Source organism: Pipra filicauda, unplaced genomic scaffold (genome assembly GCF_003945595.2).
Source record: "Pipra filicauda isolate LSUMZ 115617 unplaced genomic scaffold, ASM394559v2 scaffold36_size6622888_pilon, whole genome shotgun sequence".
Lineage (NCBI taxonomy): Eukaryota > Metazoa > Chordata > Aves > Passeriformes > Pipridae > Pipra > Pipra filicauda.
In genome coordinates this window covers 4,129,345-4,144,098 of record NW_024104498.1, presented here as the reverse complement: position 1 = coordinate 4,144,098, position 14,754 = coordinate 4,129,345, and the positions used below count along the sequence as shown (strand labels likewise).

At 52.7% G+C, this 14,754-nt stretch overlaps 2 protein-coding genes and 3 non-coding genes across 5 annotated transcripts; 1 reads left to right on the top strand and 4 right to left on the bottom strand.

Moving 5' to 3' along the window:
- Nucleotides 1-216: 216 nt before the first annotated feature.
- LOC114001820 lies at nt 217-331 on the bottom strand. The gene has a single exon (XR_003545655.1). It is a non-coding gene; the product is annotated as a U5 spliceosomal RNA (small nuclear RNA).
- Nucleotides 332-798: 467 nt separating this feature from the next.
- Nucleotides 799-913, bottom strand: LOC114001823. The gene has a single exon (XR_003545658.1). It is a non-coding gene; the product is annotated as a U5 spliceosomal RNA (small nuclear RNA).
- An 849-nt stretch (nt 914-1,762) lies between these two features.
- On the bottom strand, nt 1,763-6,688 carry ARMH1 (armadillo like helical domain containing 1). Its single transcript, XM_039384725.1, has 5 exons — nt 6,569-6,688; nt 4,157-4,325; nt 3,735-3,884; nt 2,517-2,706; nt 1,763-2,330 (listed from the first exon to the last, which is right to left on the bottom strand). Exons 1-5 carry the CDS (start codon nt 6,686-6,688, stop codon nt 2,054-2,056), a joined length of 906 nt encoding a protein of 301 aa, XP_039240659.1. The 3' UTR covers nt 1,763-2,053.
- On the bottom strand, nt 1,765-1,879 carry LOC114001821. The gene has a single exon (XR_003545656.1). It is a non-coding gene; the product is annotated as a U5 spliceosomal RNA (small nuclear RNA).
- Nucleotides 6,689-7,784: 1,096 nt separating the features above from the next.
- Nucleotides 7,785-11,811, top strand: TMEM53 (transmembrane protein 53). The gene is made up of 3 exons (XM_027747246.2): nt 7,785-7,868; nt 8,321-8,439; nt 10,249-11,811. The coding sequence occupies exons 1-3, from the start codon at nt 7,793-7,795 to the stop codon at nt 10,909-10,911; spliced, it is 858 nt and encodes a 285-aa protein (XP_027603047.1). The 5' UTR covers nt 7,785-7,792; the 3' UTR covers nt 10,912-11,811.
- The last annotated feature ends 2,943 nt before the right edge of the window (nt 11,812-14,754 follow it).

Here is a 14,754-nt window from a genome sequence, read left to right as displayed (position 1 = left end):
GTGGTGAGCTATTGTACCTTCGGCAGCCTCGTCGCAGCAGGCAAACGCTTTCCTCCTGGGAGGGGTCAATAACGAACCAGGACCTGAGCAAGGTGAGAGATACATGAATGGACAGATATGACACCACCCAGTGACGGATGCACTGCGCGGTCGTCCCACATCGCGCCTATCTATATCTTTCGCATTTAGAGCTCTATTTTTTACACATGTAGGGATAGCTCCACCGAAATGGAGCCTCAAAAAATTATTCGACACTCGTACTTGTTCCTCTCCACGGAAATCTTTAGTAAAAGGCGAAAGATTTATACGATCTGAAGAGAAACCAGAGTATACCCCTCCCTCCCTCCCCGACGCTGCCGCCGCCTGCCCCACGCCCCACACCTCAGGGTGACACGGGCCCGCCCGGCGCTCCCGGTCCCGCAGCCCCGGCCCGGCCCGGCCCCGCGGGGCGCACACACCGGGCGGCCCCGACAGCCCGGGCGGGGCAGCGGCCGCAGCGCCGGACACCGGCGGGGCCGCGGGGCACCCTGGGTATGCAAATCACCGGTAACGAGGAGGCGCTAATGAGGAAGAGGAGGAGGAGGAGGAGGCGAGGGCGGAGAGGTGTGGGTGAGCTCCGTGGGCACCAGCCCCAGTCCTGGAGCAGATCCCTTCTCCCCACGGTACGAATCGCGAGGGATCATTTCCTCCGCGGCTCCGCATCGCAACTTTGTAACCCGACAATCACTCTCACCACGCTGAACGCGTGTGTGAAAGATATTTAAATGAGCTCTCTCTGTTTTTAACCAAAATAGGGGCAGCTCCATCGAAATGGAGCCTCAAAAAATTTCTTGACACTCGTACTTGTTCCTCTCCACGGAAATCTTTAGTAAAAGGCGAAAGATTTATACGATCTGAAGAGAAACCAGAGCACATAGATCATGTTTCCCGCACATGCACCCCCTCCCTGACGCTGCCCCAGAGGACACGGCGACCCTCCCTCCCCTCCCCCGTCGCCTCCCCCAGCCCGGCCCCAGCTCCTCGCCCCTTCCACACCCCTGCCAGCCCCAGCCCCGGCCGCGGCTCGGAGGGGCGGCTGTCGGCGGGACCGGCCCGGCGCTGCCCGCACTGCCCCCCGGCTATGCTGATCGCGCCGTGCTGGGGAGGCCTGCTGCTGGGGCGGGCTGGGCCCGGCGGGGACAGCGAGGGGAAGCGGACGGGGATGCTGGAGGAGCCCGGGGATGCTGGAGGAGCCCGGCTGCGGTCGCACGGTTTCCTCGGCAGCGCGGCGCAGAGGCTGAAAGCCGGCTCCGGGAGAGGCCGCCGTACGCCTCTGCCACAGACCGAAGGGAGGGGGGTCGCGGTAACGACTGGGCTCCTCCGGGATCCTCCCGGGTCGCGCCAACAGCGCCGGAGCGGGGGCCCGGGCGGGGCTGGAGCGCCCGGAGAGCGGGGCAGGTTCCCGCCTGGCCGCTTCTCCCGGAGCCCGAACGGCCGGCACGCAGCCGCTGCGCTGCACCGCCCGAGCCCCCCCGGTCGCTCGCCCATGTTCTAATGGGACAGGGGTGATGAGGGTGCCCGGCCGGGGCACGGGTGCTGCGGAGGGACTGAGTACCGGGGTCAGGGTGAGCACCAGCGCGGAACCGACCCCGCGGCAGACACCGCTCCTACCGCTGGAAAGGGTAATAACTGTCCTTGTCTGCGCTACAACCCTACGAAATGAGTCCAGATCTATTACAATTCTCTACCGCTATTTGTTTTTCTATTTTTAACCAGAACAGGGTTAGCTCCACCGAAATGGAGCCTCAAAAAATTATTCGACACTCGTACTTGTTCCTCTCCACGGAAATCTTTAGTAAAAGGCGAAAGATTTATACGATCTGAAGAGAAACCAGAGTATGCCGTAAATTGCCCCCCTGCACACACGTAGTCCCAGCTGCCTCTCTACAGCTCATGGCGACCCCGCGACCCCCCCGGTTCCACCCTCCGCTTCCCCGGCCCGTTCACCCGGCAGGGACTGGCCCGGCCCCGCACCGGGACCAGCGGCTCCGGAGAGCGGCGGCACCGAAAGGTTTTACCGGGGCTGCGGTACCGGGCGCGGTGCACCCTGGGTATGCAAATGAATGAATACTAATGAGGCCGCGCGCTCCGGCGGGAGGGTTTTGGGGATACGTGGCCGGGAGCTCCTGAGCTCGCCCTTCACCCCCGCCACACTTGCCCAGGCCAGCCACGGCCTGCCCCAGAGTGCCCAAGGTGGGTACACAGATCCTGCTTTCCTAATCCAGGTGCACAGAGCGCAGCACGCCCAGCACGGGCTCGTCGAGGGCACAGGGCACCTCTCCCACCGTGTCCTGGGGAGAAAGGGCAGAGTGACAGGGACAGCCTTAACACAGTTCTCCAGGCAGTTCCCTTCCAGGCACCGGGACTGCTCAGTGCAGCCCCAGTGCCAGGGAGACGCACACAGCTCCTGTCTGGGCAGGAAGGATTGGCACAGATGCAAACACTTCCCATTTCTCCCCACAAGGCTCAGTACTCACCTGCACGACCCTGAGCATCGGCAGAGCCCGTGCTGGGCCTGTGGAGAGGTACAGAGCAGCACAGGTACAAGGCAGACCTGGTTCTGGTACTTGGGATTGCCATGGCCTGAAGAGTCCAGCAGAACCTGTGTGTCTTCTTGACCCTCTGCTTTGTTGGAAGAGGCCAAGAACTTGGCGAGGTCTGGTACCTCTGCAGAGAAAGAGATGCCAACTCATGTGCCTGGAGGAGAATAAGTCACCCACCTCAGCAGTTTCACTGCTACCCCAAGAGAACCCAGTATCACATCCCACTTGGAGTGTGGCTCAAAGAGCCAGGAAAAAATTCTCTGCCCTTGTCAGGAACCATGCCATAAACTGGAAAACCAGCTGGCAAAATTCTCAGCTGGTTTAGGTGGCCAAGGAAGGCCCTTCTGCGCGTGTTTACGGAAGCAGAGTCTGGCGCTGGAATGCCAAACAGAGCTGCTAAGGTTCCTGCTGCTGATCCTGCTGCTTCGTCTCTCTTGGAGGAAGCTGTGACAGCATGTATCACCCCATGGCCTCTGACAACATCCTCCAACTACAGAACTAACAGGGTTTGGTTTCCACTGGCAAGGAGAAAAAAACGGGGAAAAAAAATGTTGTAATGCTCTTTCCAAGATACAAACTGCAAAACCCTCCCACCCCAGAGGGGAACTCTGGGAAAGTTTGCAGTAGGTGAATGCTGCAGGTAAGAATAGAAACTGTTTTGTGGTTTTAACGGGAGGAATTGCAGCCAGCAGGGCAGCAATATTGTGCCAATATGACTGTGAAGAAAGTGAGCTTGTTAAAAAATGAGAGGGGATGAAATGCAGGCACTCAGCAATAGCTGAGACTCTGAACTCCTTCCAGCCAGACCAGCGCTGCAGTGATCTGCCATCTGCAGGTGGAGGGGTGGGAGTGGCTCAGCGCAGCAAGGAACCCCGGGGGTCAGAGGTCAGGGAGAACATCCTTGCCTGAATTAAAACAATTCCTATATAGATGGATGCTGCCTACTGTAGCTTTTGCAAATGAGCTCCTTATACTCCCTACCAGCATCTGCAGTGAGTGGCAGCAGCTTTACAGACTCCCTTTTGTCCTCTTCTTTCAGGTGGTACAGCCCCGGTATTTCCAGGGGAATCGAGACACCTCCGATCTCCAGAAATTCATTAAGGTATCTGTGGCTTCAAGGATAGAGGGAACAAAGCCAGAAGCATCTCCTACCTTGGAGCCCATCTTCCTCTGCCAGCAGGCCGTGCTCCTGGGAGCCATCACCTCCTGCCTCGCTGCAGCAGATGGAGGTCTGAACTGGGTACTGTCTCTTGCAAGAGAGCAGGGATCTTCCTCTCACAGGCAGGCAGAGGCAGCACGCTCAGCCCAGTGCAAGAAAAACACTAATTCTACATTCCTCAGAGACAGGTCACATGGCTTTCCCTTCAGTTTCATCTTTAGATAGCCAGGTTGTTTTTCAGACCTGCAGAACATGGTTGGATATGAATGTCTCCACGCAGAGCTTATTCTTTAAACTAATTTTTCGTAGAGAACTTGCCCCTCTTCTCCATCTCACTACCACACAGCACCTCCAGCTGTCTGAAGAAACAGATATGCCATCCTGAGCCATGCTGTTAGGTGAGCCAGGAACAAACTGGCTCCCTGGGAGAACTCCAGCTCCAGCTCTTGTTCTGCCTTGCTTTTAATGAAACTGTCCAGGATGCAGCTTCGAGCAACTTTGTGGGCACTATCCCATTCATGCAAGAAAACCATGAGCTTCCTGATGGCTTCTTGCTTTTTGACAGAAGTCAGGATCTCTTCTGCCTAGAGAAAAATAAGAAAGAAGTTTAAAAAGGGCTGTGAAGATAGAGGAAGGCCGTACTAAGGAATTACTATCAAAATCACATTTAAAATCTCTGGCAAATAATACTAAAGCTCTTACTAACCATTAATTTAATCTCATTTTCCCTTATACTCATGTCATAGATAGGAAAACTGAGGCAAAAGGAGAGTTCCCGGTATGTCTGAAGCTGCACAATGAATCTGTGACAGACTTGAGATTATTTTCTGGGGCAGGTGGTTTCACCACAGGAGCTCTCTTCTCTGCTCTGTTAATAAAGTCATTTTGATGTTTCCCATTACTCCAGCCCTGGTTTCTCACTAGCCTCATGATATGAACACTGCATCTTGTATCTGACCTGCCAGGGAATAAATAGGGTGAAATGAGAGCAGAAATAGGTATGGATTTATGGGGAGTGACAGGGTCAAGGGGGCTATAAATGCCTCTTAGCAAAGCAGTGCAGCCCTCACTCACGTGCTGGAGTGACAGTCATCTGGGCTGGGCCCACATCCACCCCAGGAATATGTGCCTGGCCTTGGCAGTGGAAGAGTGCTTCGTCACCCTTTGATGTGACAGACATTTGCTCAGGTTTTTTCCTGTCTAATTTTCCAGGCATGTTTTTAAACAATCTAAGAAAAGCTAAAATGATAAGAGCTATAGGCAAGAAGGCAGAAACCCCAGAAACATCCTGTGTCAGCACTTCCTTCCATCCCTTCACACAGGTGTTAAATAAAGCAACCCACATCTTGCCAAATTTCTTTGGCACACTTTTGGCTCAGTAAGATAACCCCTATGCCAGCTTGACACATGTGAAGGTGTACTTTGTAGGGAGGTGAAATGCCAGGGATCAAGTTCTCCATTTGCTCAGGTAGGTGGCAATCCCAGCGCTGTGTATGTGTTTGGCTGGAGGACACTGACCAGTCCCAAGGAATTAGACACCAGGATCTGTGTCCACACACAGATACAGAAGGAGGGATAAGGTTGCAAACAGCTGCATTGACACAGGTGCCTTGTCCTCCACCAATCTCTATCAACATGCCTAAGGATAAGAAAGGAGTTCTCACCTTGTCTAATGCACTTCTTGGACTTCCTGCCCAAGAAAAGCACCATTTTAGGTTTAAGTGTGGTTTAGGAGAAAAAAAGTTAGAACGACACACAATCTTTGGATTTCAGAACAAGGAGTTTCTTTCAATGTAATACAAATCACCAAGATAACCAATTCCCTAGCTACAAAATTCTTAAGTCCTTTCTCCTGGAATCTGGAGCAAAATTCCAAAGCAGTTCCAGAATATCCCCAAGATACTTGCTCAAAAGTAACTTTTTATTCCTATTATCAGAGCCAGACTGAAAACAGTGACTAAGAGGTGAACATGTATCTCAGAACCTGAAAACAAACGAACAAACAAACAAAGTCTTTAAGGAACAATGTTTAAGAATTAGGATGAGATGAAATTTCATTTGGGAATTTACGGTCTGTGCTCTGTAAGGAGTCTGTGTCCTTGGCAGGGCGTTTTCAGGACCTCCTTTGAGGGGAAGCAGGTTTAAAATAAATCCATTTTCCCAAAATAGTTGTGATTGAAAATGTTATTAGCCATAACAAATGTTAGTGCTGACAGGAGAATGGCCTGTTAGGGGCCTCGGCTGAAACAGTCAAGTGAAAGTCATATTTCACATTATTGCAAGCATTTTCCTGTGATTTACAGAATATTTGTGAAACATTACTTACAAGGCATATGATTGATATTGAGGGAACAGCTCATGTGTGGGGGGAATCTGTATTTCACAGAGACTGTTTGCATGAAATTTACAGTCCCATAAAGTGCTCCTCTGTCCTCAACAGAGATCTAGTTAAAAGAACTTTACAGTCTGAAACATCCCAAAATTGATTCTAAATTAACATTTCTGTATTTATGTTTAAGATGCTGGTGGTGTACTGCTATCCCATTTTTATTATAAAGCTGCAGTAACCCTCCCACTCTTCAGAAATACCAGCACCAGCCTCTGGACGTGAGGATTTTAGTGATACAAAGGGCTTGCCTATGGATCAATGGAAAAAAAGAGGAGTTTGAAACAGTGATGACATGGGGCTTCAGAGGATACAGTGGTTACTCTGGCTGCTATAATCACAGCATCTGCTGACACAGTAGTCTTTAAGCCAACATTGCAAAGTACCCTGAAAATGTGCATTAATATTGTTATTATGATCATTTTACATATGGGAACATACAGACACAGGGAAGTTAAATGGCTTGCCTGAGTCGATTGTCAGTGCTAGCATCAGCACGTAACTCCTGTTTGTTGGCTTCAAACTCTGCTCTCCACAGTGCTGGGCTGCCACCCAGTCCATTGGACCTAATAATCAAAACAAGGCTGGGTCAGGGCAGGGCTTTATTCCTGCCAAGAAAAACACCAGTGATTTAGGAACTGGCCCTGGCAATTCAGCAGTTCTTTACATCCAGAGTGCTGCTAAATCATCAGTTTGAGATCAAAAGGCAGGCTGATGCTGCGTCAGCCTCAGTCCAAGTGCGAGGTGCCAGCGACTGATCGCCTTGGACTCGTGGAACGATAGAGTGACAGTGATTTGGTGTTGCAACATCGAGGTTGTGCCCAGCCTCAAGCAGAACTTAGAGCTTCTGTTTCCCCTGCAGGTTTCACCCTCTCCTGGCACACCTCAAGTCCCCCACCACCCTCCTCACGCACAATGCACCTTCCTCAGCGCACCCCACTGTACCCAGCCCCTACCACCCCACAGTCCCGCCGGCCCCTCTCTCACTGTCCGTCCTGGCCCCCAGCCCCACTGCTGATGCAGCCACAGCCCCAAACGCAGCCCCGCACGGCCTCACCCCGCTGCCCTGCCCCTGCTTCCATCCCGCCCCTGCCCCGCCTGACCCATGGCAGCCCCAGCATTCCCCGCCCCAGCCCACCATCCCACAGGCCCGATCCAGCCCAACCACAGGCCCTGCGCTCCCTCACACCCCAAACCCCACGTCGGGCCCTCACACGCTCCCTGACGCCCTTGCCCAGCCCCTGCGTCGCCCCTCCTGACTCAAATGCCCAGCTCAGGCCCACAGCGCCGCTCAGCCCCTACACTCTATTCCCAGTCCCCCTGAGTGTGATCCCCCCCACTCCAGGCCCAACCATTCCCCCCATCCCGGCCCCGCAGCCCCTCACTGCCCTCCATCCCCGGGGGGCGGTTACCTCGCACAATAACTGACACGCGGCCGCACCAATCGCCGCCCTTCTGTCCCGCCCGCGGCCCAATGGGCGCTCAGTGGGCGGGGCGCCAGGCCCGGCGCTAAGGGCGCGTTGCTAAGGAAGTGGGGGGCGGGGATGGGGCAAGGCCAGCGGGGAGGTGGGGCGGGCACTTTCCCTTCCCATTGGCTGCGGAGAGGGTGTGGGCGGGGCTTCCGGCGAGGGCGGAAGCGGCGGCGGGGGCGCGGCGAGCGCGGCCATGGGCGCCCACGGGCTGGAGGCGGCCGTGGTGGAGCTGCAGCCGGGACCGGGACCGGGACAGGACCAGGACCGCGGTGCGGGGCGAGCGGGACCGGGACACCAGGGACAGCAGGGACTGGGGGAACCCCGGGGGGCGCGGGCTTGGGGGGACCCTGAGGGGGGGTGCCGTAGCAGGTGTGTGGCAGTGAGGGCAGGGCAGGGCAGGACGCTTCGCTTTCCCCCGCGGAACAGCGGGGCACGACAGCCCGTGGTGCCCCCGGGAGGAGGGCTTTCGCCTCCCCGTAGGGATCTGCTCGGCGCTGGCTGTGCGTCACTGGGGAGCGGTGGGAGCTGCGGGGGCTGAAGCGGCGCTGTCCTGCCGAGCAGGGCCCCCGGGGACACCGGGCCGAGGCCGCGGTCGCGGCCAGCGGGCAGATCGAGCTAATGCGTGCTCCCACATTGCATTTAAACTGCATTGGCCAGGCAGTCTGCCGTGAGCTCCGGCTCGGGCAGACTGGAGGGGCGTTATGTTAAAACTTGTGTTTAGTTTCAGAAAGCAGCGCGGAGAGAGGGCACGCAGAGCGCCAGCCTGTGGTGATCCTGCTGGGCTGGGCGGGCTGCCAGGACAAATACCTGGCCAAATACAGCGCAATCTACAGCCAGAAGGTGAGTAGCTTGTCTGTGTTTTTGTGGCACTGCCTCTTTTCTGCGTGTTGGTAAAGTTGCTCTGAAGCCTCTCTCGATCTGCAGAGTCATGGGGAGGGAGTGGCGAGTTCTCCTGTCGTTGAAAGCTCCTTATCTCCCGGAGTCCAGGCAGTGTTATCTAACGGCTGCTGATGTCACCTTCCTGTGAGCAGCTGAGACAAAAATACTTCCTTGGAGAAACTTTCAGCTGCTCTGTGAATCACTGAAGTATTTTAAGGCTTTTAAAGTTGTGAGATTATTCAGGAATGACGTGAACTGTGTTAGTTTTCCAGGCAGGTAAACATGCAGGGAAATATCCTGCATTTACTGCTTGCTGTTAGGCCACAGCACAGGCTTGGCAAGGCTGGGCACTGACAGAGCACATCGGCATCTGTCGCCCCTTTGGCTCTTCCTTCCTGTGAAAATGATTCATGTAAATGTTGTAATCTAAATTAATTTTATCCTGCCTCTGAAACAGCCATCCTGTGATAGTCATAGCTTCTCACTAGGAGCTCCTGGTATTTGAACTAGGGAGGTCCATCCTACTGCCAGTTCCCTAAGTTTTGATATTTTCCTTTCTAATGCTGTATTTTACTGGAATGACCCCATCTCATAGTGTGAGGACCCAGTGAAACACTAGTTTTTTTTTTTTTCTTGATCAGCATACAAGGAATCCTGTATCTATCCAAATCTGTTTCAGCTATAGGTGGTAAAGTTTGTACATTAACAAGTCTGTTGTTGATGTGTGGAGTGCAGGAGTCATTAATTGGCTCGATCTAGTGAAGAGTTAATTGTTAAGTGGCTGCTATGACTAAGAGATGCTGCAGAGCAGATGAGAAGTACATTTCAGGGCAGCATGACAACTTCTTGGAAGATCAGAAAGGTCATAGAAAGGGGAAAGGAGAGAAAGGGTTTTCGTAGCTCCCTAAGAGGTAGTGACAGTAACCATGGCAAGATGGTTGAGAAGACTTTGATTTAAGAACTTGGTATTCTCCTCTTCCTTCTGCACTGCTTAGGGAGCTCTGGGAGAGAGGGCTGTCTGGGTGGCTTCACCTTGTGTTTGTCAGTGTGTAATGTCAGTGAGCTTAGGTGACAGAAAAGATCTAAAGCATTTATAGATGTGGTTCCATCTGTTCTATTTAGAAAATCCTCCATGATCCTGTTTGCTGTGCAAGGCTTTCAGTGTAAAGGCAGCTGCTCAGGAGTTCTGAGTCTCTGAGCCAGATCTCTTCTTTTGCACAGCTGGAACGTTTCAGGAAGGTTTACAAAAATCCTGTCAGTGGTGGCTGTGGGTGAGTCTCAGAGACAGCTGCAAACAAGTGCTACCCAAGGAGAGGACGAAATTCCTCCTCCTTCTTGTATTTGTTTCAATGTCATGAGCTGGATGTGCACCACATTCTTACCAAAATGGCTGATACTGAAGGTCTGTGAATCAGAGAGATGGTTTTCTCCTCCTGAGTGAGGACTAACACTCATGTAAGTGGGTGGCAGTGTCCTCAGGGGCTGTGCCATTAGTGCAAGATTTGAAAGGATCTCAGACATCAGCAAAGCCAGGCTTCTGCCTCCTCAGAGACCTTTTCATAACAGTGTTATGATTATGTAATGTTGTGATTAATGTAATCCTGTTCATATCAGTGCCTTGCTGCTGACTCTAAAGACTTTCTTCTGGCCCTGTGGCTTCTGTTGGAAACCTGTCCCAAATTTTTGCATTCTTTGTACTGATGCTTGCCTACATCATGTAATTTACAGCACAGCCTAAATGTGTTTGGGGTCTCTTTCTGTTCTTCTTAGGGGTGCACTGTCATTCGCTACACGGCTCCATGGAGGATGATATTCTTCTCTGAGAGCTTTGGCATCAAATCGCTCCAGACCCCAGCCAGGCGACTCCTGGAGCTACTCTTTCACTACAGGGTTGAAGACAGACCGGTTCTTTTCCATGTTTTCAGCAATGGTGGTGTCATGCTGTACCGTTACATCATCGAGGCGCTCCGCACCCACAAGCCGTTCCAGAACCTCAGAGTAGCAGGCACCATTTTCGACAGCACCCCTGGCAGAAGAAACTTGGTAGGAGCCCTTCGAGCCCTGTCAATTGTCTTGGTCTCCATGAACGTGCTGCTCAAGTATTTCCTCCTGCTCACCTTTGCCACTGGAGCCGTCGTGCTGCGGGTGCTGCTGTACCCCCTGACCCGCTTCGTCCACGAGAGCCACTACGACGCCCTGCTGAAGGCGCCCTCGCGCTGGCCCGAGCTGTACCTCTACTCCCAGGCCGATGCCATCATCAAGGCCAGCGAGGTGAAGCACATGGCTGACACCAGGCAGCAGCTCGGTGTCCCCGTGAAAGCCGTGGACTTCTCGGACTCGCCCCACGTCAGCCACATGCGGGTGTACCCCACCTACTACAGCAGCCTCTGCGTGACCTTCCTGTCTGACTGTGTGCGGGGCTCACCTCCCTAGAGCTGCAGTGACCTTCGCTGTTTGCTTTGCTCAGCTCGTAAGGGAAATTGTCACCCCCTTTACCTTTGTGTCTTTGAAGGGAGGAAAGTAGAGACTTCTTGTTTGGTTGGGTTTGGTTCTGTTCTTTCCCCCCCCCACTGTCTACAAGTCTGGAAGCCTCCAGCCTGGTCTTTGGACCGACCACATTATAGCAGAAAGTAGATATGGAGTAATTTATAGTACTGAAGGTGAAATCCAGTCATGGTTCATGTTGATGTACTTTACCAAGGTGTCACAGACCAGAATTTCACACTGTTATTTGTCTCTTCCTGTCTCTTCTTGTTCTCTGCTTTCCATGTTGTCTCCTTGTCCCTGATGTCCAATGTGCATGTCCTATGGCTTGTACTGATTTAACAATACAGCTCTTTCATGTCTTTGTTGTTTGCTCTTTTTTCTCTCTGCCATTTCTTTTAATTCCAGTGAGCAAAGAGAACCTCAGTCTGCAGACTTTTTGCTCCACTGAATGCATCCCAACTGTTGTTGTGCTCCTTGATGGAGATCAGGCCCAGAAACCAAGTGTAAGATCTGGAAAAGGTGTGTGCAGGGCATTATGAGCAGCCTGTCACCTGGTTTCATTAAATAGCTGAGATAGAACAGTCAAAGCTCTGATCCTGGGTGGGAGCTCAAATGTTTGTGGTAACTTTTGTGTTCTTCAACCCAAAGGTTTAACTTAATGTTTTTGAATGTGTCTTGTGTTTTGTTTGTGTGTTCCACTGAGTAGTTTTGCTTTCTTGGAGAACTGCTTCTTTGTTATTGGGTGTCTTTGAGCAGCCTGTATTGTGCATCTGGATATGCAGGGAAACTTTTGGGTTACAGCTGTGCCAGACCTCTGAAATGGAAAGGTGGAACCGCAGAGGAAAATGGAACTGTTTCTTGGAGCTATGATTTATTCTATTCACATGATCAATCTTTGCAGTCCATGCAGTGTGTAGAAGAAATTAATTCCTTCCACCTAGTGGAAAAGTGGCTTGTTGCACTGAAATTCAGCCATGTTTGGTTTTAGGTTTTGTTGTTTATTTGGGGGAGAAGCGGGGATAAAGACAGAGGAGAGCCTGCTAATATGTTTATGCTATGTCACAGCATTGCCAGCAAGTTAATAACATGGTGAACAGAATTAGCCAACTTTAAATTGCCAGGAGGAGGCTCTGGAGGGCTGTGACATGGGCCTGTTTGAACAGGGAGCTGCCCTCGAGAGGTTGGCACGTGAAAGACATGAGGGTTTTTACTGGTGGTTGCTGCCTGTGGGCTGCAGTGCTGGTCTTGCCCACCCTTGGGGTGCTGTCATCCACAATTACAAAACACTTGCTGTTCTGGATCCAAACACAGAGGGGGAGGTCCCCTGGGAGGCGCTACAAAAATTTGGAAGTTTAAAACAAGAACTGTAACACCTCACAGAAGCGCAGGGTGAGTGGCCAGTGGTGACCAGCACAGCTGTTTTGGGCAGACTAGTGTGGCAACCCTCATTTACAGCAGAATAACCCCGTGTTGGGCGTGGTTTTAGAGGGAGGACTGGGGTGTATAAAATAGGTGAGGATTAACTGAGAAGGGGCTGATGGCCTGGTTTGTCTTTGATTTTTTTTTTTAAGTGAAAGCTGTCTTCAGGCACAGGAGTCCTTGTTGCTTGGGATCCTATCTTCCATAGGTGTGATCCCAGTTTCAGCTTCCACTGTGATGATGGGCTGTGAGGGCTACACTGTGTAAGAACCTTCAGCCTTCCCCTTTTCATGGAGAAATTCTTGTTCCTAGGGTTTGGACCTGTAAAGTCCAGGCATGGTCCCCTATCCCCAGAAAGCCCATCAGCAGTCTCCACCTTTTTAAAGCAGGCCCCTGTGGAACTGTGGAACTGTGAACACTCCTAGGGAGCAGAGGTGATAAAGGCTATTTAACTAGCACTTGCCCTCACGCTGGTTTCTATGGGTTTGGTATTTACAGAACAGTTAAACACTCCATAATATGCGCCTCTGAATTAATATGTTTGTTCCTGGGAATCTGCTGTTCCTGTTTATTGCTGTGGGTGTTGTTGAACTTCTCCTGTTTAAGGACTTGGGCTGTTGCAGAACGTGGCTGGCAGGAGCTGGAGGTAAACCCTCTGACCTTGTGTGACAGGGTGGCAAAGCTTCCTCTGGGGAGAGCCTCACATGTCAGCTACACCTTCCATCCCCACCTTCACCTCCCCACATGGGATTGCCACTTCCCCAGCTCAGTCCAGCTCTGCCCTACTTCCCCCACTTTCCAGGGCAGGAAGCAGGGAGTGGGTGCTGCCTGATGGAGCTCTGCAGCCAGAGCTGCCCTGGGTTTTGCAAACAGGAACCTTCTCACAGGCCTTTTCCACTGCTGCAAAAGTGACCCGAAATTCGGGGGTAATTTGTGTACGCACCTCTCTGTGGGAGCAGGATGGTCTCGGGCAAGCCAGTGATTTACAGCACCAGCGTTCCAGGTGGGTCTTGTTTTCTGAGTCCCAGCAAAAGTTTTAATTCCGATTGTGAGCAGTGCGTGACATGCACTGTGTGATACGTTGTCCTCTGCTTTCCTGTGCTGCGTGTGCCCCCACCTTCTTGCCCTCCATATGCCTGTGGCTTGTTATTTGAAACAGAAGGTTAATAACTTGGAGCCCGAAGGCACACGGCCGAGAACTGATCCAAGCGCTACTGGATTTACAAAAACCCAGCCTCAGACCCTTAATCCTTGCTAAACTGTCACGGTTTGGCGCAGCCGGTGCTCCTAAAGAGCTTCAGCCTCAACACTGAAAGCCCAAAGGTTGTGATATCTTGGCAAATCCAGGTAAATCTCTGACACGAGCTGTGGGGAGGAGGGGTACTGCAGATCTCTTCTTTGGGAGGAAAAATGCAGCGTCCCTGGGCTTGCCTCGTGGGTAGGGAGTGGGATGTGGCCCAGAGCTTTTTTCCCTGCAGCCCAGCCCTCCTGTGCAGACTGTGAAGCAGTGTGGGTGAAACACCAGCAGTGGTGGGAGGGAAGGATGCCCAGGGGCTGGCTGCCACTGCTGTGGAAAAACAAAACTAACTTTCCCTCAGCAACAAAATCAATTTGAGGGTGTTTTCTGTGAGAGAGCTGGCTCCTGGCTTGCTCCCCTGTGCTGGCTTCTCTCCCCAGGCAGTGATGATGTTACAGGAAGGTTTTGAAAAAGAAAAAAAGCCACTTAGTGGTCATGTGTCCAGGCTGGAGGGTGCTCAGCTGCTGCTCACAGGGGTGGGAAGGTGCCTGTGCAGCCAGGGTGCCCCAGGGCACTGGGAGAGGCTGTGTTGGGGAACTGGGCAGGCCAGGAACAGGATCCAGCCCAGCCAGGGGGCAGATTTTGGAGGTGGGAGCATCTTGCAGCACAAGTAATTCAAACCAGGCCCCTGGGTGAAGACAGACCTGTGCCCACACCTCACAAAGATGTTCTATTAAAAGTGTGTGGGCTGAGGTCCCATCTCGGCGCGTGTTGGGATGTTCCAGGATTATGGGTGAAGCTCTGCCAGTGATGGCAAAGTGTGAACGGCCTGAGATGGAACCAAACGACCCAACCCCGTGTGCATCTTCCTAGAAGGAGAAGGAGGGAGGTGTGAGGCTGGTCTCCATCGCCGGCGGAGGTGATGGAGGAGGAGCTGGCAGAGGGCGGCTGTGCCGACCTCCGTGGGAGCTCCGTGCCGGGTGGGAACAGCCTCCACGAGGTGGCAGCAGGCCCCCTCTTTCCTGCGTGGAGGGATTTCTAGTCTGGGAGGCAGCGGAGAAGATCCCAACAAGAAGACCCCAACAGGACTCAGCCCAGCGCTTCTGCATGCCTGAGAGCGTCTCCTGCGAAAA